This window comes from Oncorhynchus clarkii, chromosome 17 (genome assembly GCF_045791955.1).
Source record: "Oncorhynchus clarkii lewisi isolate Uvic-CL-2024 chromosome 17, UVic_Ocla_1.0, whole genome shotgun sequence".
In the NCBI taxonomy this organism is placed as follows: Eukaryota; Metazoa; Chordata; class Actinopteri; order Salmoniformes; family Salmonidae; genus Oncorhynchus; species Oncorhynchus clarkii.
In genome coordinates, this window is record NC_092163.1 from 15,445,493 (window position 1) to 15,470,387 (window position 24,895).

At 42.3% G+C, this 24,895-nt stretch overlaps 1 protein-coding gene across 1 annotated transcript in view; it reads right to left on the minus strand.

The window, feature by feature from the left end:
* LOC139370323 (VPS10 domain-containing receptor SorCS1-like) overlaps positions 1 to 22,689 on the minus strand; it is a 145,581-nt gene extending 122,892 nt beyond the window's left edge. The window contains exon 1 of the mRNA XM_071109726.1: positions 21,877 to 22,689. Within this exon, the coding sequence (XP_070965827.1) occupies positions 21,877 to 22,689 (813 nt within the window). The remainder of the gene's footprint in view (positions 1 to 21,876) is intronic.
* Positions 22,690 to 24,895: the final 2,206 nt, after the last annotated feature.

Genomic DNA, 24,895 nt, shown 5'->3' on the forward strand with positions numbered 1-24,895 from the left:
GTATGTGGACACTTCTGGGAAGGCTTTCCACCAGATGTTGGAACATTGGGAGCAAGTCCCCGCAGCATTCAGCCACAAGAACATTAGTGAGGTCGGGCACTGATGTTTGGTGATAAGGCCTGGCTCGTAGTCTGCATTCCAATTCATCCCAAAGGTGTTCGATGGAGTTGAGGGTCAGGGATTTGTGCAGGCCAGTCAAGTTCTTCCACACTGATCTCGGCAAACTATTTCTGTATGTACCTCGTTTTGTGCATGGGGGCATTGTCATCCTGAAACGGTAAAAGGCCTTCAGCAAACTGTTGCCACAAAGTTGGAAGCACAGAATCATCTAGAATGTCAATGTACAGTGCCTTGCAAAAGTATTCACCCCCTTGGTATTTTTCCTATTTTGTTGCATTACAACCTATAATTTAAATAGATTTTTATCTGGATTTCATGTAATGGACAAACACAAAATAGTACAAATTGGTGAAGTGAAAAATATTACTTTTAAAAAAAATCTAAAAAATAAAAATGGAAAAGTGGAGCATGCATATGTATTCACCCCCTTTGCTATTAAACCCCTAAATAAGATCTAGTGTTACAAATTACACACCAATTCTGAAAGGCCCCAGAGTCTGCAACACCACTAAGAAATGGGCACCACCAAGCAAATAGCACCATGAATAACAAGGAGCTCTCCAAACAGGTCAGGGACAAAGTTGTGGAGAAGAACAGATCAGGGTTGGGTTATAAAATAAATATCAGAAACTTTGATCATCTCACGGATCACCATTAATTTCATTATTAAAAAATGGAAAGAATATGGCACCACAACAAACCTGTCAAGAGAGGGCCACCCACCAACACTCACGGACCAGGCAAGGAGGGCATTAATCAGAGGCAACAAAGACACCCAAGATAACCCTGGAGGAGCTACAAAGCGCCACAGCAGAGATTGGATTATCTGTCCATTGGACCACTTTAAGCCGTACACTCCACGGAGTTGGGCTTTAAGGAAGAGTGGCCAGAAAAAAGTCATTGCTTAAAGAATAAAATATGGAAGAAGGTACTCTGGTTAGATACGACTAAAATGTAGCTTTTTGGCCATCAAGGAAAATGCTATGTCTGGCACAAACCCAACACCTCTCATCACCCCAAGAACATCATCCCCACAGTGAAGCATGGTGGTGGCAACATCATGCTGTGGGGATGTTGATCGTGGGCAGGGACTGGGAAACTTGTCAGAATTGAAGGAATGGTGGGTGGCGCTAAATACAGGGTAATTCTTGAGGGAAACCTGTTTCAGTCTTTCAAAGATTTGAGACTGGGGTGGATGTTCAACTTCCAGTAGGACAATGACCCTAAGCATACTGCTAAAGCAACACGTGGTTTAAGGGGAAATATTTAAAATGTCTTGGTTTGGCCTAGTCAAAGCCCAGACCTCAATCCAATTGACAATCTGTTTTATGACTTAAGGATTGCTGTACACCAGCAGGAACCCATCCAACTTGAAGGAGCTGGAGCAGTTTTGCCTTGAAGAATGGGCAAAAATATCCCAGTGGCTAGATGTGCCAAGCTTTTAGAGATGTACCGCAAGAGACTTGCAGCTATAATTGCTGCTAAAGGTGGCTCTACAAAGTATTGACACAAAAACATAAATTTTAATTCCAGGTTGTAAGGCAACAAATAGGAAAAATGCCAAGGGGGTGAATACTTTTGCAAGGCACTGTATGCTGTAGTGTTAAGATTTCCTCTCACTGGAACTAAGGGGCCTGAACCATGAAAAACAGCCCCAGACCATTATTCCTCATCCAAACTTTACAGTTGGCACAATGCAGTTGGGCACGTAGCGTTCTCCTGGCATCCTCCAAACCCATATTCGTCTGTAGGACTGCCAGATAGTGAAGCGTGATTCGTCACTCCAGAGAACGCATTTCCACTGCTCCAGAGTCCAATGGCTGCGAGCTTTACACCACTTCTGCCGACGCTTGGTATGGCATATGGTGATCTTAGGCTTGTGTGCGGCTCCTTGGTCATACAAACCCATATCATGAAGCTCCCGACGAACAGTTATTGTGCAGATGTTGCTTCCAGTGGCAGTTTTGAACTCGGTAGTAAGTGTCGCTTCAGCACTCTGTGGTCCCGTTCTGTGTGTTTGTGAGGCCTAGCACTTCGCGACTGAGCCATTGTTGCTCCTAGACGTTTTTACTTCACAACTACAGCGCTTATAGTTGACCGGGGCAGATTTAGCAGAGCACACATTTTACAAAGTGACTTGTTGAAAAGGTGGCATCCTATGACGCTGTCACATTGAAAGTCACTGAGCTCTTCAGTGAGGCCATTCTACAGCCAATGTTTGTCTATGGAGATTGCGTGGCTGTGTGCTCGACTGTCAGCAACGGGTGTGGCAGAAATAGCCGAATCCACTAATTTGAAGTGGTTTCCACATACTTTTGTATATATAGCGTCTTGTCTTGTAGCTGCATCAATAAATTCATGAGTTTTCAATCTCATGTTTAATAAATCCAGTTAAACTTAACTTTTAGTACATGGAAAAATGTATTCCCTCTTTAGTCGACATTGGTCATAAGTTCATATTCATTCCATCACTGTGTAACTCCATGTACTGTACCACCAAACACATAGCACTGCATTGGAGTGCGATCTGTGGATCCCTTCCAAGTTACACAGGCTTTGAAATCATCATACGAACAGAATATGTGCAGCGACAGACAGGCAACTCTGTTGGATGAAACTGAAGCCAACATTAATCATTGAAATTAACAATTAAATGATTGATGGTCATGAAAAGACTGCCCTCACTCTATTCATTAGCAGATTCCATTAGCAGAGACTTCACTCTCTCTCCTATGAATCCTAACGTTGTCTCTAATACTACTGCCATAACAACATCATGAATAACTAAGGAATGCCAAAGACTTATCAGAGAATTCCCCAATATGTTAAGTAATCTGACTTCTGGCAATCCTGACTTCCCCGATTTCCTCTGGATGGGAAAAAGAATCCAAACCTTGAGCAGAAAATCCATCCTTTGAGCATTGGGGTTGAAGTGTTGAAGTCTTTGTCAAAGTATTGTACAGTACAAAAGATCCGACAGGTGCTATCCAATGGCAAAGACCTCACCATATGATAGGCGCCTATTATAAGTGCTCAATTGAAGAATTCCATGATATTAATGGATGGAAAACTGACCTAACTCAATCCAACCATAACTTCTTATTATCTTGAAGGTGTCAATTTATCAATCAGTGCTATCCCAATGCCAGCAATGTATGTAGACTTTTTAGCTTGTGATGAAAAAGTATCAAACTATTCTACTGTAATTACCCTACATACAGGGACTTGATGCCCTCAAAAATGACAGTCATATGGACTACTGTCTAACGAGCCAACGTCTTCGTTAGATCTGACCAAAACGTAACCGTTAATCTATAGATTTTTTTTTTCTAATTAATTTTAAAAAGCTTGGAAAGCCAAAGTAGAAGACCTGTGGTGCGCAGCGTGTCTCCTCCCTTTCATGCTGCTGGAGTACAGCACCTTTGATTTACCTCAGATCAATTCAGCCGTGGCTGACGGATCAAACACGATGGGAATTTCCTTGAGGTGTGAATCTGAAGGAGTCCTTCGACTGAGGAATACGCTAATAAGGTACCCGTTTGAACTAAGCAGACTTTCGTTTCGCAGACCCCCGGGCAAGGGGGAAAAGATAGAGGAAATCTCATTAGGAAACATACCTGTTCTCTATCTACGGGGCCCTGCCATAGGTGTTGGGGGAAGCTGAAGTACTCAGGTTTTAAGGAGTTATTCAGATGAAGAGTTGTAGCGAGAGGAGAGGGAAACCTAAGACACACAGCGCGAGGGAACGAGTGCTTCGTAAGACCTCAGCAGCAGTGGAAACAGAGGCATAAAAAAAGCTGCAGCAACTGCAAATTTGCTTGTTAAAAAGTAAAAATGCTCAAACCAGCAATATTTAAGAGTCCCAGGTGGAGGAAGCGCTTGCATACGAGGCACACATAAACAAATTTCCCTCAGATAAAAATAGATCACTTCAAACAAGTCCAGACTTTGTGAATGCTCAAGGATCGCAAAGGGAAGATATCCCACCAACACAAAAAAACACACCCACACACACACCCTTGTTGGAGACATCTAACATAATATTTAAATTCATCTCCAGTAGTGAGAAGTAAATCCGATGCAATAACTTAGTCTCACATGAAAATGCCGGCTGAATGTATTGCCTGTTTACAAACAAATATCTGGATGGTGAAATTTGCTAAGTCAGTAAACTACGCTGTACAGCAGACTGTATTATGATGCAATCTAATCAGCTCTCTGGCATGAGTCATAAAACACAAATTCAAGATGGAGCCCAGACGTCTGAAGCACATTAGCTCAAAATTGAAACAAATGCACCATTTATTTGTATTTCCTCACATCTACCTTTGTCAGAGGATTCAGAGCATCAGTGTTTAACAGTTGAACATGTTCAGCAGTATATCTTAGGCATCTTACACATTGGCACAATGTCGTTTCTAGCTGTCACATTTATTCTGGGAGGTGGGAAAGCATGTGGCAAAGATCAACCAGGAAGGAGGAGAAGGAGTAGGCAGGGAAACAAGAGACAACATGGAGAAGGAGCAGTCAGGGAAACTAGAGAAAACATGGAGGAGGATTCAGGCCCTGTCTACTCACCAGCACACACAAGGAGACAGACAAGACAGGTCCCTGTGCACGACACCACGATCCATGGAATTTGAACACTGAATACAGATGCCACACTACCACTCCAAACAGAATATACTTTGAATATATTAGTCTGCAGCACACTATCAGGCATTGATATCCATAGGGTTTAGTAAAAAAATATATATTGAATTCTGTTTTTGTTAAATAGTCTGATACAGTCCCAAACTGTTATGCATTTCATTTTCTAGATAGTTTGTGGATTTTCTCTTTTAGTGCCAAATAGTTTATCATAGCCATTCCATATTTGAATATTATAAGCGATCAACTTTTTTCACAATGTATATTCAGTATTATTTGTATGTATGTAAGCAACACAACTGTCCCAGAAGTGTGTGGTTAGCCAGGGTTACATAAGTTGCTGTTGCTTGGAAGGTATTTTTTTTTTTTTTTTTTACATCTCAATATAACAACACGACAGATGCATTGTCATTTTCATCAGTGATGCTTCTGTTTTTGTGCCTCACATGTCTAACCCAATTCAGTCAAAATCTGACAGGGGAGAGAGAGAGAGAAAGGACAGAGAGAGAGAGAGAGATCTGGCATTGAGGTGGCAACACACAAAGCAAATATTGTTCTTTATCCGATCAACAGAGGAATACAAGAGCTACCATACAATCTTAGGGAAAAAAAGGCATTATCTAGAACCTAAAAAGGTTCTTCGGCGGTCCCCATAAGAGAACCCTTTGAGGAACCCTTTTTGGTTCCAGGTACTCCCTATTTGGTTCCATGTAGAACCCTCTGGGGAAAGGGTTCTACATGGAGCCAAAAAGGGTTCTCCTATGGGGACAGCCAAAGAACCCTTTTGGAAACCTTTTTTGTATATACATAGTAGTACCTTTACTTACTATATTGTAGTAGTACCTTTACTGGTCTCTAATATTATCGTTAATCCCCATAGACAACGCCGTTGAGTTGATGGTACTATTCCCTGGTAAGATGCCATCCACCTCTGTACATAGCTTATCCAACTAAATAAAAAAATGTAATGACAAAATGGAAAAGTGCAATCAATATCCTACAAACTACGCTGAACAAAAATATAAAAAGCAACATATAAAGTGTTGGTCCTATGTTTCATGAAACATTCCATACACGCTTATTTCTCTCAAATGTTGTGCACAAATTTGTTTACATCCCTGTTAGTGAGCATTTCACCCGTCCCAAGATAATCCATCCACCTGACAGGTGTGGCATATCAAGCAGCTGATTATACAGCATGATCATTACACAGGTGCACCTTGTGCTGGGGACAATAAAAGGCCACTCTAAAATGTGCAATTTTGTCACACAACACAATGACAACAGATGTCTCAAGTTGAGGGAGTGTGCAATTGGCATGCTGTAACTGAAGGAATGAGCTGTTGCCAGAGAACTTGAATGTAAATTTCTCCAACGTCGTTTTAGAGAATTTGGCAGTACATCCAACTGGACTAAAAACCGCAGACCATGTGTAAGCCAGCCCAGGGCCTCCACATCTGGCTTCTTCTCTGTGAGATTGTCTGAGGCCAGCCACCCGGACAGCTGTAATAAAGCCCTTTAGAAGGGAAAATTTAAATTATTGCAAGTTGCGTTTATATTTGTATTCAGTATGTTTGTATGTCAGCATAATTGATTAAATTCAATTGAATCTTTTGTCTTTGTGCAAACGGTTTGGTAGTCAAACAATTATTCCGAATCACATTCAACATTCAAAGTGTGGTGTTTGTGGGATTGTTTAAACACAACCCATATCGTCTCGGGGAATTATCCGCATTTGTATAAACATTATTTAAAAACTTGTTTTCTGCTTCCACAATCTCTTCATCCAAAGAGATGCCACTGTCGGCAACAGCTCTGCAGACCTTGGGTAATTTCGCATGAGACAACCAGTCAAGGTTTTTACAGATATGAAGTGAATAGATATGCTTGCAGTCAGTTCTGCCGGCCGACCTTGGACAAGGCTGGAGGGATGTGTGCGTTGTGGAAAGACTGGACAGTTTTGCTTTGAGCTCCTCTCGCCATCCTCTGCATACTATTGTATTTTTTCTATTTGATTGCAAGTAAATCAAGCCACGGACAATCAAAGCACTGCTGGTACAGTATGTTTAAAGCCTAGAGTCCTCTGCCTTGCTATCCTACATTGATAAGCTTTAAGGTTAATGGCAAAGTCATTTCGAGATGAAACCCGCATTGATTGCCCCTTCTGTGAGCTAAATCACAAAGGGCAGGATAAAAGACATAGGAAGCGCAGTGCTGGGAAAGTGACTACTCTGAGGGACCATCAGTTACCTAAGTTCACTAAAAGCTCAGTTTCTTGATTCTTTGATCTCTCTGATTTAAAATGGGATGGTTATGGGTTTTCTTGGCACCCCTGGTGGTGATGACCAGCGAACAGTGGCAGACGGCCCCAGGAGGTGGTCTCGGTGACGTAGCCCCAGGGTTGGGCCATCTGGCATGGGGAGGGCTACCTGCCTTGGGTCCTTGCATCGGGGCCTGAGCACCCGATGAGCACCTGGCAAACCTGGCATAGTAGGATCTGGCAGGCCGCCAGAGGAGGAAAGAGTCCACTTGATTTGGATGGCACATCCCAGTATGGCACCATCTGACTGGAAGGGTACCAAGTAGAGAGGAAAGGTCAAAGGTGACTTCCTACTGGTTGCCGGTGTACATATGCCTCTGTATTTGTCTGTTAAAAGGGGAATACCACATAAAAGTTGGATTTGGAAGCATTGAATGGACCATTGTACTGTATGTGTAGGAGTGATTTCATTTCCAAAGACCTAAGTTATAATCATATCGTGTGTTAGAAGTAATCATTATGGTTTAATGTCTGCTAGCACAGGCTTTTAACTTAGATTCAAAAGTTCCCTTAATTAGATAATTACTTGATCAAAAAGTAGATGTTAATTAGCAGTGTGTGAAAAACATCTTAACCAGTTGTCAAATTGAAAATTACAAAATTACGTGTGATTATGGTTCAGTCTGCTTTTATAGAATTAAATGAAAATGGATGAAATCTTCTTTAACTGTTAAAATTACAAAATGACTTGAAATTAGCATAATTATATTACAACGGTGAATAGCATTAAGGTTTTATAATACAGTGGCTGTGTAAATTGATCAAATCTTCAGATAAAGTAAGAAAGGGCATGAAACAGACTTGGCGATGTACATTGTTAAAATGACTGAAAATATTGGTCTGGTTTTGACTCTTAAACATCCCTAGAAAAGAGAGTCAATGAAGCACTCACCCAGAGTACCAAACAAAGAAACACTGTTTGGTCAAGCACGTTATGTTGTTTTTCCTCAATCAAAATAAAGGCCGGATCCCATTTTTTTTTTAAAAACATCATTTAAACATCAAAAGGCCCACCTGCTTTAGAGAAACCACACCTATGTATAATGAATAAATGACTGATTCATGAATAATGGAATGTACAAATAAACTCCTTTCAATCCTCCACCTCTGCGTTGGAGGCAGTTGGGAGGTAATACGGTGTTGCACCACCAGGGCTCCCATGAGCCCCCTTCTGGCAGGTTGAATTATGTGCCTTCTCTATAGCAACTCATGCTAAAATAATCTAATACAGTATCGCCTAATCTCGCAAGAGGACTCACTCAAGCTTCCTCCATGAAGGTCTTTGGGAAAGAGTGAAGGTAGATAACCCTATCCCGTCCCTCTCGTCTCTCCCATCTATCTGGAGCATCTTGGCATTACAAAGAAGTATGAAACGGGTAATACACAGAGACAGAACTAAATTGACCAAGACCGCCAGACGTTGTAGCTAGTCTTGGGTGATTTCTTTTGAACTCCACGTCAACGAAGAGGGCTGAGAATTCATTTCTGTCTGAATGGTAGAAGCCTTTATTTAGGCTCGGTGAACCCCAGGAGCATATCGCTGCTGAGTGGATGAACTAATTAAGCCCCTGTTTCCTGGTGCACCAATCGAATGCCCAGAAATACTAATGAGCCTAGCCCCGCTGTAGTCAGACACTATCAATCAACCACCACCTGCACTCCCACTGTCCCCCTCTACAACTCTACATTGAAACCAAAAAGCATCCCTTTTAATGCAACTATATTCTAGGCACATTCAGTATGTAACATACATGCAGGAAATCAGATTGGTGAGATGGAGATGACCGGGAGGTTGGTGAATGATGGTGATTAGCCCATGGTGATGGGATTCAAAGCCACTGAACACCTACGGTTCAATTACACACATGGGGACAACGACCAGGAAAAACGGACATCCACATCCGGTCTCTAGTGTATGAGAATAGAGATTAAAGCCGAAGTCCAGTCAGAATGCCTCTACTGTAGCCTAGCCTATGTGTGGTGTCAAAACCAGAATTTTGGTGGCAGCTAATGGAGACTGATGGTTGACGGTTTGCTCCGGGAGCTGCGACATGGAGAGCGGCCCGATCAAAGCTTCATCTGAAGGCTACATGGTAATTCGGCAGTGATGAGGCCCGTTGAGGTAAACACATTTGGATGCGGGTGGTTGTGGCAAGCAGATGTGGCAGGTAGTATCTTCAGATGTCTTCATCAGTCTCCGACGTGTCTTTCAATGAGGTTTCACACAGATGGGAGCTGCCAAAAGCACCAGGCTTATCTCTGCCAGTTGCATCCAAACCATTCCTTACCTCAAAGACAGAACCAAAATTGCCACCCGGTTTCCAGATCTACCAAATCCGGTGGGAATCGGTCCAAGGCACATTTCAGAACCTTAAAAAAGCTTTACCAGCGGAGTCAGTCTCAGATTTCTCACACCAAAAAAAAACATGCTAAACTAATTTACTGAACAAACATTATCTTACTGTGTAAACAATGAGATTAGATATCGGTTTGTTTTTGCGCCTCAAAGTTATGTATATTTTCATATGCACGTACCAGCTTAGAGATTCAAAGGAATGAACATTTTCTGGGCATGATTTATTTAACATATTAATTCACACCTGCCTTTGATATGTCTCTCACCTTATCAAGACAGGGGGCCCTTCCTCTCCACATTCACAGCTGTTTGATGTTGCATTCTAGGGCAGGTTTTTTTCTTCCATAAATCCTCATTTAATATTAATACCTCTATTCAATCTGCTAATAGGGCCACCACTCACCTGACTAGAATATCTAAAGCTACCGAGGGAAGAATTGAGTCCTTACAGGTTCACAAAAGGACAGCTGAAAGTGTTAGTTCTTCACAGTCCAATCTGCAATATTCTCAAGGGAATATTGTATACTGAAATTGTAAGTAGAGTTAGTCCAATATCTATGTTGCCAAGGGAATATGATGTGTGCCAGGTACAGCCGATGTGCTTTTTCATCTAACATCAGATAGGATGTAATTTACATACCATACTCTATCTACAGATAGAGTCAACAAATGAACATGATTTTACATATGCATATTCATCCTCGCTCTTCTTCACTTTAACAGCTGAGATCTAAATGAACAAGTTAATTCTTAGTTCATTTCCTCTTCCTTGTTTCAAATCGGGCTTTATTTAGCTGACACAATCCAGTATTGTACTGTAACCAATAGCAGGTACTCAGGCCTTTTTGTGTGCAACCACACCACTGTGGTAAACCTTTTTCCCCCCGTTGTTTAATGTTGTCAGTGGGTAGCGACGGAAACAGGCAACTAGAATTCTCCGTTTGTTCTGGGCAAAAGCGAGCTGTATGTTAAATAACATTTAGGGGGAATTTCAATTACACATGTAAGATTGAATTGTCTCTCGCTATTGTGAGATTTCGGTTTTCCAGAGCGTAAGTGGGGCAAAAACAAGGTTCATCTCGAGTTTGATTTTGTCGCAGTGCCCATAGACGGCGCCAGACATAACCAGCCACTTATTGAAAGGAGAAACATGTCAGCTGATGGTTCCTAAGGAGAGCAAATGCCATTCCATATTTTTGGGGGGTGGGTTACAATTCTCGATTTCCTTGCTTTATCTGGGCCTGGTCAATTAACTGGAGCTAGTCATCTCATCCCACCTCATCTCTTTCACCCCATCTGCCTCCCCAGCGTTTCTTCATTGAAAAAAAAATCATTTTTATCTTCGCTTTCAGCCATACTCCTCGGGGTCACAGATTGCCTGGCATTCAATTTGTGCCACATACAATTCTGCACCTGATCAGTGCGGAGATGGGCCTAGATGGGACTGTCTGGCTGCCTAAAGAGGACATCCGACTGTCTTTCAATAGCTGCCAACAATCATCCTTGTCAATCTGAATGGCGAAAGGGGACACGAGCTGCTACGAGCTCCGAGGAAACTACTAATGTGTACACACTCTGTGCACGGCGATTCATCCCAATTCATTCCTATTTGCCTGAGATTAAGAGGAAAAAGAAGACGACTAGCTGAAAGCTGAACCCATTCTGGCATCTTGATGTAGGGCCTACTGCATGTGTCTGGAGGAGTGTGTTGCATCTCTGTGTGTTACAACACAACCTATTCCATAAACGTTCATCTTGTTTCTTCTCCATCCGTCGCAATCTTTCTGTAGCTATTTACTGAAGGGACATAATCATCAGATCTGGAATCATGCAGCTGTTCCCGTGGATTGCTTTACAAAGCTGTCGTTCAAACACCTTATCTCGCGACTGGGAGAAATGTTGCTGGATGGACATATAAAACGTTCAATTTCTCGACGTGATTAGCAAGATGGACGTGGAAAAGTGGCTTGATGTATCAAAATGTTCCTCATGCTGTATCAAATGTCCAAAATGTCAATGGGATTAGCACGATGTGTGAGTATATGTACGGTCCAGATACTCAACCATCCTCCTACTGGGAGGTTGGGACCTCTATTATTTCTGTCCAGTTCTGGTTAAAAGGACAAACTCCACCTACTGGAGCTATGAACATGAGTGGTTCAACTCACCGCCAAAGTGGCTCGGCCTTGAATGTGAAACTCAACATTTACAATCAAATCTGAAATGAGAAATAAATACATCTGACCAAACAAATCTAATATGAAAACTCTGCACTGGGCCCCGGTCTATTCCATATGGAGAGCAGAGATGTAAGAACACTGAAGATAATCAACTCAATAACATGGCAATCAAGGAAATCCAACACTTGAGATACACAAAATGCATTCTCTTTCCCTGCTCAAGTAATTGTAAGAATATTAAGTGAATGATGAACAATGATTCATATTTTCCGTGCCTTTTTGCAGTTTTGAAACAGGTGTGGACAACAGTATCCACATTATAGTGAACACAACTTTTCTACCAGAAGTCAACAGGGTTTTTGTCTAACCTGATGCATGACACCAACCATTACACCCATCACAACAAAATATACATATTACTATTTCCCACTCATTGACAAGTAATTTAGTATTTTCCTGAAGGAAAAACCTGACTCATAATTCAGTCATTCTGATTAACCCCTTCCATATTTTAGTCATCCTCAGATGTCTCCCTACTCTTAAGTACATACATAAATCATAGGGCGATTTCCGAACAGTGATGAATTCTCAGAGCCTGATCGTATTCCACCTTGAAGCCAGGCCTTTGCACAGCGCTTCAATGCACCTCCAATGGCATGGCCCTGCTAAGCACACCTCTCATCTCTCCCACACACACACACAGCCAGCTCCTCAATCACCATCACTCCCATTATCATGTCCATCGCCGTCTGCCTCAGTGTGTATGTGAGATGGCTTTAAATAAATGCCACCACTGAGCAGGAGAGGGGAACTAGAGAGGATAATATGCCCCCACCACCTGCCTGGTATATGACGTGTCACTGGATATTATGAAGAGGAAATCCATCCAGATGTGTGATGTGCTGAGAGGGAGAACTAGCACTTGTATGACTGCACCACTGACTTATTTGAGTGCGAGTTAGTTATCTGAATGAACCGACATTTGTCAAAAAGGTAAACTAGGGGTACTTTCAAAAAGGAATATGACAAATGTTTTGTTGTTCATTTCAGCAGAATTGGCTGGTGAAAACTATCAAATCTGTAAACATATTCAAAATGAATGGGTTTGAATTAAATTAGTTGTATAGCTAATGACAGATAAGATAGATACGTATGTTTATTAGCAGTAATGTGTTCCAATGGCTTCCCATCCCTGCTGTCCAACATCTTGACACCAAACCATGCATGTAAAACAATTATTTCACCTACAATCCCCTGGAAAGAACATAGCATTACACTGATAAACCTTGAAATTGAACTACCAGCCCCGCAATCTATTTACCCCCAAGCTCTCAGCAAGCATTATCTACCAGTTGGCTTTTACTTGATTCAATCTCGATTGGTAAATAACTAATCTACTTCACTTAACACTATAGGGACCTGGAATATTGTCCAGGGCAAGCAAACATGAAAGATGATGAAATCATCAAAATATGACTGCGACAGGATCCAACAGTGAGTGGAGGAGGGTGGAAGGCAGGGGAAAAGGGCACTTACTGAAATGAAGTGTGCACTCCTGAGGCCTCCTAGGGTGGGATTAGAGTGCTGCCCAGGTACATTACTTATAAACTCGGTTTTATTATTTGTCCATGCATGCAGAGTCTGGGGTTCTATAACAACAAGGAAAGCTGACTCTTTCAATATCGCTACTAGATTTTGTTAAGGTTTTCCAACTCAGGCCATCTTTATTATTTGTGAATAAACCTCTGGGAGTTGTCTGAGAAAGAAAAGTGAGAAGCGAAGAGCAAACCTGGGCCTGGTGGGTTTTGTTTACAGGCAAACGAGGGAGGGCTGTGTTAGCCAGACCAGTAAATAAACGCTGGCTAGTGGACCGTGACGGCCTCCGCGGGCCCGCCGCCTGATCAGTGCCTGACCCAGCACATACCCTGCGGCTCAATTATCCCAGACAGACACAGACACCAGAGTTAACTATCCTGCCAGTGGGGGGGGGGGGGGGGGGGTGGTGGAGGGAGAACAGAGCTTGGGAAATGCTCTCCACTAAGATAAGCCAATCATATGGCATTGATACAGTAGTTATCACAATATTTTATTTATATAGACAGACATACATATTAGTGTGTACAGTACCATAACCACCAACCAGCTGTTGAATGTAGCACATTATGACAAATATGTGTATCTATTATAGAATATGACCAGATATTTATCAGTTGCTCAGTAGTATCATTAGCCCCTTTGCCACTGTAGATCAGAGGGAATCCCATAAATGTGTTTCTATTACAGGTCGACCGATTAATCGGAATGACCGATTAATTAGAGCCGATTTCAAGTTTTCATAACAAATCGGAAATCGCTATTTTTGGGCGCCAATTTTTTTATACCTTTATTTAACTAGGCAAGTCAGTTAAGAACACATTCTTATTTTCAATGACGGCCTAGGAACGGTGGGTTAACTGCCTTGTTCAGGGGCAGAATGAAAGATTCTTATCTTGTCAGCTCGGGGGATCCAATCTTGCAACCTTACAGTTAACTAGTCCAACGCAATAACGACCTGCCTCTCTCGTTACACTCCACAAGGAGACTGACTGCCTGTTACGCGAATGCAGTAAGCCAAGGTAAGTTGCTAGCTAGCATTAAACTTCTTATAAAAAACAATCAATCATAATCACTAGTTAACTACACATGGTTGTTGATATTACTAGATATTATATAGCGTGTCATCCGTTGCATATAACCTGACTGAGCATACAAGCATACAAGTATCTAAGTATCTGACTGAGCTGTGGTAGGCAGAAGCGCGTTTTCGTGCGTTTTGCCAGCAGCTCTTCATTGTGCGTCAAGCATTGCGCTGGTTATGACTTCAAGCCTATCAATTCCCGAGATGAGGCTGGTGTAACCGAAGTGAAATGGTTAGCTAGTTAGCGCACGCTAATAGCGTTTCAAACGTCACTCGCTCTGAGCCTTCTAGTAGTTGTTCCCCTTGCTCTGCATGGGTAACGCTGCTTCGATGGTGGCTGTTGTCGTTGTGTTGCTGGTTCGAGCCCAGGGAGGAGTGAGGAGAGGGACGAAAGCTATACTGTTACACTGGCAATACTTAAGTGCCTATAAGAACATCCAATAGTCAAAGGTTAATGAAATACAAATGGTAGAGGGAAATAGTCTTATAATTCCTATAACCTAAAACATCTTACCTGGGAATATTGAAGACTCGTGTTAAAAGGAACCACCAGCTTTCATATGTTCTTATGTTCTGAGCAAGGAACTTAAACGTTAGCTTTCTTACATGGCACATATTGCACTTTTACTTTCTTCTCCAACACTTTGTTTTTGCATTATTTCAACCAAATTGAACATGTTTCATTATTTATTTGAGACTAAATTGATTTTATTTATGTATTATATTAAGTTAAAATAAGTGTTCATTCAGTATTGTTGTAATTGTCATTATTACAAATGTATTTATTATTATTTAACTCGGCCAATTAATCGTTATTGGCTTTTTTGGTCCTCCAATAAATCGGTATCGGCGTTGACAAATCAGAATCGGTCGACCTCTAGTTTCTATCAATACTTCCTTTTGGAGATGGTGGATAATTGAAAGAGTGGATTGCACTGTGCCTTTGTTAGGCTGCTGTTATTGTTGTTCGTATTCAAGTGATATCACTCTGTGACTCACTGTTTTGTACATGGGAGTTGGGGTGTGAGGAGTGGGAATACAGGAACAGCACAGTTGGTGGTGCAGGATAATAAAGTGCCAAATGACTGGAAAGAAATAGCAATAGAAAACACAAACTACTCTCTGGCCATTTCTGCCAGGCCCAATGAATATGTAATAGTACATTTCAATGGTTGTGTTCTCTTGTTTAACTGCTGTGGCCCTGATTGTGTGGGTCTGTCAGTTTAGCATACGGCACATTTAAATTGTCTGATTTTCAGACATCTTGGATAACAGGTTGTAAATGTGCTTGGATAAACACAACTGGCTACGCCATGGCCACTACTGCAAGCGGAACGCTTGACACCATCAAATTGTTGGAAAACGAGCAAAATACAGAACATTTGATGTGGTAGAAAAACAGATCTTAGTTTGAAAGAGTACTTTCTTCTTTTTTGCTGTTAATGTGCCTTCACTGCTGTATAAGACAACTGCTGTATAGAACCATAAATAGATTCCCTCAACACAGGAACAGCCAGAGTGAGACCATCGTCAAACCGAGACAGCTGGTGTGAGCTGGTTTCTCACAACACACTTCTCCACCAACTTTGTGATCAACTCACTCACTAATTGGCTACTAAAACATTTGATTTTCTTCTGTTCGGCTCAAAAAGAAACTTACCTGACAAATTATTTTGTTTCGAAGTACGTTTGATCATTGTATGGCTAAAAACTCATTTCATTTTCAGTATGGGTTTTGTCTTAAGAAAGAACTGCTGGGAAGTTCAACTGGGAAAATGGAATCAGAGTATGGCTCCTAGCTTGGTTCAAGTCTGGCTTTGGTTCTGGTTCATTGATTCTGATTATATGACTCAGACATGGGTTAATGGAATCGCAGATGGGCGGGGTTGGCACTTTTGGGACTATTCCATTGGTTCCATTGCACCAGGCAAGCTCAGTCAAGCACACACAGAAAACAAATACTATTTAAACCCAGATCTGCCCTGACTAAAGTGAAGAAGTTTGAGCAATACCGATACTGAGGAATAGTATGGCAACATGAATTGAAGGATGAAGCTTCAAAGCTATGTTGGCCCAATCTCAAATGGACCCCTAAGCCCTACACACTTGTGGAGATCCGAAAGAATTTGATTGGTGTAAGCAATGTAGTTTAAACTTCTACCTAACCTATCAGATCTCTGCTTAAGGCGAAGGGCTTAGGGGTCGATTCGGCATTGGGCCGTTGACCTCCGTACCACTCAATCCATATTAATACCCATGATGCAGGTGGGGACATTCTATATCTTCCGAGGCAGTCCAAAGATGCGGAGTAAACTTGCTACATGAATTGACTGTGTCAGGCTGCATCTTGTTATCTTGAGTGACAAGCAAAGTATTTAATGCCCTGACATTTCAATAATGTAAATATGCAGTCTCCTGGCATACTTTTATGTGCATGCAAGGAATATGCCATTGCCACATATCCCCAGTTGGGACTCTGGCGTGTTTGCTGTAACCTTTCCGTGAGATTTAAAATCCCAAGCCTGTCCCAAAGTCTCTCCAAACAATGATCAGAATGTACAAATTATCTCAGCTCCTTTTTGAGGCAAACATTTGAATCATCCATCATCTACATGTAAAATGATACAGTATTTAACACACACACCTCCCATCTCTTCTACTGCATGACTCCATCCCTCCATCACTTAATCCACCACTGTCTCCTGGGCTATTATGAGAAGGCATATTCTTTCATATTCCAATCTGGCACAAACACACAGACAGCATATGGGATCATTAATACCCTTAACTATGTAAATGCCCAATAGATTAGACATACAGCAGCAGCACACATCCCATAAAAAGACAGACAGACACAGACACTTCCATTTCTGCTCCACAAAGCATTGTCAACTCATCTGTTTATTTGCACTAGTGCTCAGATGGGAAAAATCTAAGAGTCTCCATTTATTTCTGCATACAGCAACAACTCTACATATTTAATGCAGGAGATCTATTCTTGCTCATTACAAAGTTACTTGCGTCACAAGAGAGAAGAGAGGGGGGAATTGTTTCACAGTTGCACACAATTAGAACCCAATCTATTCATATCACAAAAGAGCACAAGTTCCATATGGCTATATGGTGGTGATGCTGCTGGGCAATTCCATGGTAACAGAATTATCCTGAGCCTCAAATTGTTCTGTTCAAATGCATGTCAAACAAAAAACATTGATTTCAAAGTTCAACAAACCAACACATTTACTGGAATAACTGTGCAGATGCAAAGTTTGGTAACATAACTTGTCAAATCTCCCTTCATTTTTTAATGGGTCCACGTTTTCCCCAAAAATCGTAAATATCTGCTCCGAATTAAGATTCAACGATGTCTGCAGAAAGAATGGGGTGTCAGCTATGACATGACACATTGGCTGTGTTCGAATACCCATACCAACATACACACTACATACTATTAGTTCCTTTTAGTATACTGTAAACTAAAGGAATCCTTTCAGTTGAGCATACTAGATTAAGCCTGTCTACCGGAAGTTGATTCTGTTGCTATGCAACCTCTTGCTAGCTTGTTGGCATAAATTACTAGCTAGACATTTTTGTTTCCCCTCTCTGAGCGTTCAGAGCGCACACTGGCCAAGGGGTAGGGTTGATCCAAGTATTCTGACCATCACAACGGCACTGCAGTCAAGCACACAAGCTAACTGGCTAGCTACTTCCAGAGACAAATGAGAACACCTCACTCTGACCATTTTACTCCTCGCCACAGCAGAGCTGGTTGGGCTGTTGTCATGCAATCCAGAGCGTTGGTAACTAACTGTCCTGCTGGCAACAACTTAATATAGCTTTTTGCTGATGTTTACTGACACCGGCCATATTCAACAGGTGTTGAGCGGTCGTTATTCTCGCTCTGGTACACTCAGATGAGAGTGCTCTGAAATCGGAGTAGATCGCTAGAGTGAATTTATGTCCACTGAGAACTCACAACGACTCTACCACATAGCTAAGAATGACGTGAATAATCAAGTCAATAAACGTTGGGTAGTTAGTTAGCTAGCATATAGTTCATGTACTGGCAAGTTCAATGTATTAGTAGCCCATTAATGAGGTAGCCATCCAACATACTGGTAGTACCTACTAGAGGTCAACCGATTATTTGAGGACAAAAAAAGCAGATACCGATTAAGTCGGCCAATTTTAATTGTTTTATGTATTCATAATAATGACAATTACAACAATACAGAATGAACACTTATTAACTTAATATAATACATAAATAAAATCAATTTAGCCTCAAATAAATAATGAAACTGTCACGCCCTGACCTGAGATATCTAGGTTCTCTTTATATTTTGGATAGGTCAGGGTGACACTAGGGTGGATACACTAGTTTTTTTCTAGGGGTTTTGTATGTTTATGGTGGCCTGATATGGTTCCAAATCAGATGCAGCTGTTTATGGTTGTCTCTGATTGGGGATCATATGTTGGTAGCCATTTCCCTTTGGTGTTTGTGGGTACTTGTCTATGTGTAGTTGCCTGTCAGCACTCGTGTCGTTTTGTTATTTTGTTCAGTGTTCATTCTTATAATAATAAACAATGTACACATACCATGCTGCGCCTTGGTCCGATTCATATGACAGAAACATGTTCAATTTGGTTTAAATAATGCAAAAACAAAATGTTGGAGAAGTAAAAGTGCAATATGTGCCATGTAAGAAAGCTAATGTTTAACTTCCTTGCTCAGACTATGAGAACACAGGAAAGCTGGTGGTTCCTTTTAACACGATTCTTCAATATTCCCAGGTAAGAAGTTTTAGGTTGTAGTTGTTATAGGACTATTTCTCTCTTTGACTATTGCATGTTCTTATAGGCACTTTAGTATTGCCAGTGTAACAGTATAGCTTCCGTCCCTCTCCTCGCCCCTACCTGGGCTCGAACCAGTAACACATCGACAACAGCCTCCCTCGAATCAGCGTTACCCATGCAGAGCAAGGGGAACAACCACTCCAAGTCTCAGAGCGAATGACGTTTGAAACGCTATTAGCGCGCACCCCGCTAACGAGCTAGCCATTTCACATCGGTTACACCAGCCTAATCCCGGGAGTTGATAGGCTAGAAGTCATAAACAGCTCAATGCTTGAAGCACAGCGAAGAGCTGCTGGCAAAACGCACGAAAGTGCTGTTTGAATGAATGCTTATGAGCCTGCTGGTGCCTACCACCGCTCAGACTGCGCTATCAAATCAGACTTAATTATAACATAACACACAAATACGAGCCTTAAGTCATTAATATGGTCGAATCCGGAAACTAGCATCTTGAAAACAAGACGTTTATTCTTTCAGTGAAATACCGAACCGTTCCGTGTTTTATATAACGGGTGGCATCCCTAAGTCTAAATATTCCTGTTACATTGCACAACCTTCAATGTTTTGTCATAATTACGTAACATTCTGGCAAATTAGGCGGCCCAAACTGTTGCATATACACTGACTGCGTGCAATGAATGCAAGAGAAGTGACAATTTCACCTGGTTAATATTGCCTGCTAACCTGGATTTCTTTTAGCTAAATATGCATGTTTAAAAATATATACTTCTGTGTATTGATTTTAAGAAAGGCATTGATGTTTATGGTTAGGTACAGTCGTGCAACGATTGTGCTTTTTTTCGCAAATGCGCTTTTGTTAAATCGCCCCCCTTTTGGCGAAATTGGCTGTCTTTGTTAGGAAGAAAGTCTTCACAGTTCGCAACGAGTCATGTTAGCAGGCAATATTAACTAAATATGCAGGTTTAAAAATATATACTTGTGTATTGATTTTAAGGTACTGATGTTTATGGTTGGAGCAATGACAGTCCTTTTTTTCCAAATACGCACCGCATCGATTATATGCAACGCAGGACACGCTAGATAAACTAGTAATATCAACCATGTGTAGTTAACTAGTGATTATGATTGATTTTTATAAGATAAGTTTAATGCTAGCTAGCAACTTACCTTGGCTTCTTACTGCATTCGCGTAACAGGCAGTCTTCTCGTGGAGTGCAATGTAATCAGGTGGTTAGAGCGTTGGACAAGTTAACTGTAAGGTTGCAAGATTGAGATAAAAATCTGTCATTCTGCCCCTGAACAAGGCAGTTAACCCACCGTTCCTAGGCCGTCATTGAAAATACAAATGTGTTCTTAACCGACTTGCCTAGTTAAATAAAAAGTGTAAAAAAAAAATAAAAATAGGCCAAATCGGTGTCCAAAAATACCGATTATGAAAACTTGAAATCGGCCATTCCGATTAATCGGTCGACCTCTAATACCTACTGGTGTAATGATGTGGTTCGAAAGGATAGCGTAGCCAACACATTGTCAGCCAACATAACGTGTAGCTTACTTGAAGTCATTACTTTATTACATTGCTCAACCAACATTTGTCATAATTAGTTAAAGCAATTCATTTTTATCTGCTCTCGTTGGGGCTTCAGCTGCATATTTTCCACCATTTTCTTCATATCTGAAAATGGTTGTAAAGCCATGCCCACTTCCTGAAAAATTGCATTAAGGGCCCTAAAAGTACAGAAAGTGTCCACTGTGTGTATACTTCATATTTTGATGAATGTAGTACGACATCTGGGAACTTTTGGCATACTAACTCTATCCATACTATGACCACTAAACATACTACATTCATGGGTCATGGGTCCCTGGGTATAACTCTACACACTGGCTATTATTTGTATGAGCTCTGCCCCCAAATAAGACCAAATTTGGTTGCTCCAGACTCGACAAAATCTGAACCAATCATAGATGTCTAAGTTTCATAAGTTTGGACATCAAAGTTCAGCACAGTAGAGTACAGCACAGAACAGTTAATTACACTACAGTATAGAGTAGAGTTCAGTACACTACAGTTCAGTGTACAGTTCAGTACAGTAGAGTAGAGTGGGTTAGCCCTGGGTAAAAACAAAAATGTGCACCACTGTGTATTAGGAAACCCTTGACAAGAGACTAGGATGACCATTTAACTACTGCTTCAGAAGAAATAGGTCATACTGTTGGTGTATTTGATATCCCCCCACCTCAAATGCATAAGGTCACACTTTGGAAGTTGGTTGTTCAAGCCCCCTCAGAAACACTGGGGGCATGAGAGCTGGTGATGTGTTGAAATTAAATCAGTTTCGTTACAGACAGGACTAAGTGTGGGTAATGGGAGATGGGTCAGAGATTCTCTGAAAAGCATGGGTAAACTGTCTCTCAAGCAAAAGCTGAGGTGATTGTGTTATGTCTTGAGTGTCTCTGCCATGATTTGTTCAGATGATTGTTCAGTCATTTGATAATATCACTTAACAAAAGAGATGCATGTCGAATAGGCTTTGGCAATTATACTGGGGATGACCACACACACACTGTTGCCACGGAATGAATCCTGTGAATCCCACACTATGCACACACACACCCCTTTCGTAGGCCTAATTTATTGGCAATTTCCTGAAAGTCAAACTGGTGGGTACATTTTCTCTCCATTGATGCCCAGCGTGAATGCGCACATACATCAAATATTATTTTAAAGACAACTGTACAAGTATTCACTTACACTGCTGTTTTGCCCAGACCAGTGCACCATGGCTTGGTTGTGAGCGGAATCTCCGGTCAAAGCGAAGGTTGAACTGGTGAGTTTGAGTTCGTCCTGCCTCGAACTGGCCGCTCTCCTGTCCTCGTTGCTCCATCGTATTTCGGACCGTGTCACTCTGCTGCGCCCAGCCGGTGAGGTGATGCCCTCTCGAGAGTAACTCAGAGGCAGCGTCTCCCTTCTCTTGGGTGAGCCGGAGGACTTCACTTTATCGTCCCCAATATTAGCTCTCGGGCTGTTCCTACGAACTCGGTGCTTGTGTGTGATGCCGGGAATTAAATCTGCGCGAGCCTTCCCGACATCTGTATTTCCTGCATGAAGGTTCATTTTCAGGTTGGAAACTTTGTACTCACCGCGCGGGGTGAATTTTCTCTGTTTACCACCACCGTATTGCATTCCTCCATCGAGTAGTGCGTTCTTGGAACGGAACAGCATGTCAGTATTCCGTTTTCGCCTTGAGTAGATGTATTTCCCCTGGATGCATGCATCGGACCCAGCTGCGCAATCAAGCTGTTGAGTTTCGGCACTTGCAGAATTTAAACTCCGTGAAGCAGTTGCCCCGTCTCCATTTCCAATAACTTCCTCTCCGTACCCTGTTGCGAATTCTCGTGTGTCCGTTTTAAGCAGTAATTCCTTAATACGCCCCTTATCTCCCGGCTGACATGATCTGCAAGTTAGCTCTGATTTAGCGGCTAGAAAGAAATATATGATTATCAAAAGCATAAACCAAAAAACGCTATTGTGCCAAATAGGGCATAATCTGACAACCCTCTCCATAGCTGGTGGCAAAGAAAGATGCTCAGTCTGGATACAATACTTTTTTAAAACTCTCTTTCCTTTGTGACTGTAATTGATGTTAAGCAACAGAACTCCTCTCAAATTGTGGCTCGTCCAATTGTTCTGCAGTGTTAAAAAGTACGACTCGGCGAGTGGTCCCAGATGAAGGATTTGATCGAATGAAGCCCTGCGCGCGCGGGGGAGGAGCTGGCAGAATCCAGGGAAAAAAATAGGCGAGATTTCTTCTTGCGTCTGTATTTTTTCCCCTCACCAAGAACGACGCATTAATAATTTCGCATTAAATAATTTGTAAGCATTTATCGTACGTATGTAATCTTAGTCGCTCTCTCTTTAAATGCTATTGCTTATATGATTCCTTTGTCAATGTTGTTGGCTATTACTATGGTCTTGTGAACAATATCCCTAACAGCTGTAGATTGTATCTACCAGTAGGCCTAGGTGCATAAGAGTCAACTGCTCAATCACATTTCCCAGAAGATGAAAGATAATGGTTATATTATGAATCTGTCTAATTGCTTTAAAGTTATGATTGTCGTGATATTGCTCTTGGTGGGGGTGGGGGGCTGGGTTCTGAAATTAGAACATATTAAACTCCAATTATGCATAATGTCACAGATCACAGAGGTATGATGTATTAAGCAATCATTAAGATTTAAATACCCTCTATATGGGCATGACAATTATTATAGAATATATACTGTAATGACCTGACTAGATCATAAAGGAACAATTGTCCAGACAGAGGGTTGAGTTTACGTATTGACGGTTTATTAACCCAACTTTACACAGGCTACGGTTTGGCCGTAGCCCACGCCAAATAAATGAAAGATACCCACCAAGCCAACCGTGACCTTCTCTTGTGAAGGCCAGACGGAAGAGAGAGAACAAAGGCTAAACCTGGTCTTAACTTCCAATGCTCCATCCCCCTGCCCAACCCCCCTCCACGCCACTCCGCCAACCGCCAGGATGCCCGGCATCAGAACATTCCAGGCATTCCCGTGATTGGCAGATAGCAGGTTGATTGGCATGTCGGACCCCGCGAACACTGGGTACTGGTAAGTACAACACAACCACCTTCTAGCCTAACACATAACACACAGCTGTCTGTGCGGGTCACTACACAGCCCCCCCACCACAAAGTCCCTCGTCCCAGAGGGAATAAACAAAGTCTCTGAAGCGACCCGGAGGCCTCCTTTGCCTGCGTGGCCGTGATGGTCGCAGAGTGCCCTTCTGGGAACCAGGGGATGAAGGGATATGGGGGACAAGGAAGTGGGAACGGGTAATACAGTCCGTGGCTCTGGGGAACCACGCGGTGACACAGGGGGGCTGTCTGGAGCCTTGTCTGCAGCACCTGGGGGTGGGTGCCTGGAGAATGTCATTGCCATAGAGGGGAATTGTGGGGGTCCCTGGGGTTTGGGGAGAAGAGGCCCCTCTGTATGGGTCTAACCTGTCCCGGTGCAGTGTCACCTTTCTCCCCCTGGGAGACAACGTCCCCTACCCTCTCCAGGAGGCGAGGTCAGCACAGGTGGATCAAAGCTGGGACCGAGAGACTGAAAAACAGCTTCTATCTCAAGGCCGCTCTGTACCATCACTCATTCATATATCTTTATGTACATATTCTTTATCCCTTTACACTTGTGTGTATAAGGTAGTCGTTTTGGAATTGTTAGTTAGATTACTCGTTGGTTATTACTGCATTGTCGGAACTAGAAGCACAAGCATTTCGCTACACTTGCCTTAACATCTGCTAACCATGTGTATGTGACAAATACATTTGATTTGATTTGCAGGGTCCCACCCAGTGACTGTCCAACTTGGGGCATCTGACTTTTTTCCTTAGGGGGCTGTAGACCCAGACCAGCTCCCCAGCCACAAAGTGCCTTCCCCGGGTGTGCACGTCATAGTTCCTCTTCTGCCTCACACCTGCATTCACCAGCTGCTCTCTGGCGAAGGTGTGGGCTGTCTCCAGGCGGTCCTGGAGTCTCCAGGCATACTCCGGCCCCGGGGGAACATGAGGGCTATCCATACTCCGACCAAACGCCATCTCCGCAGGGGTGCAGATCTCTCTCCCCAGCATGAGGAGGGCAGGCGTGCAGGAGGTGGAGTCTTAGACAGCGGAGCGGCATGCCATGAGGACCATAGGCATGTGCTTGTCCCAGTCACGCTGGTGTTTGGAAGAGACGAT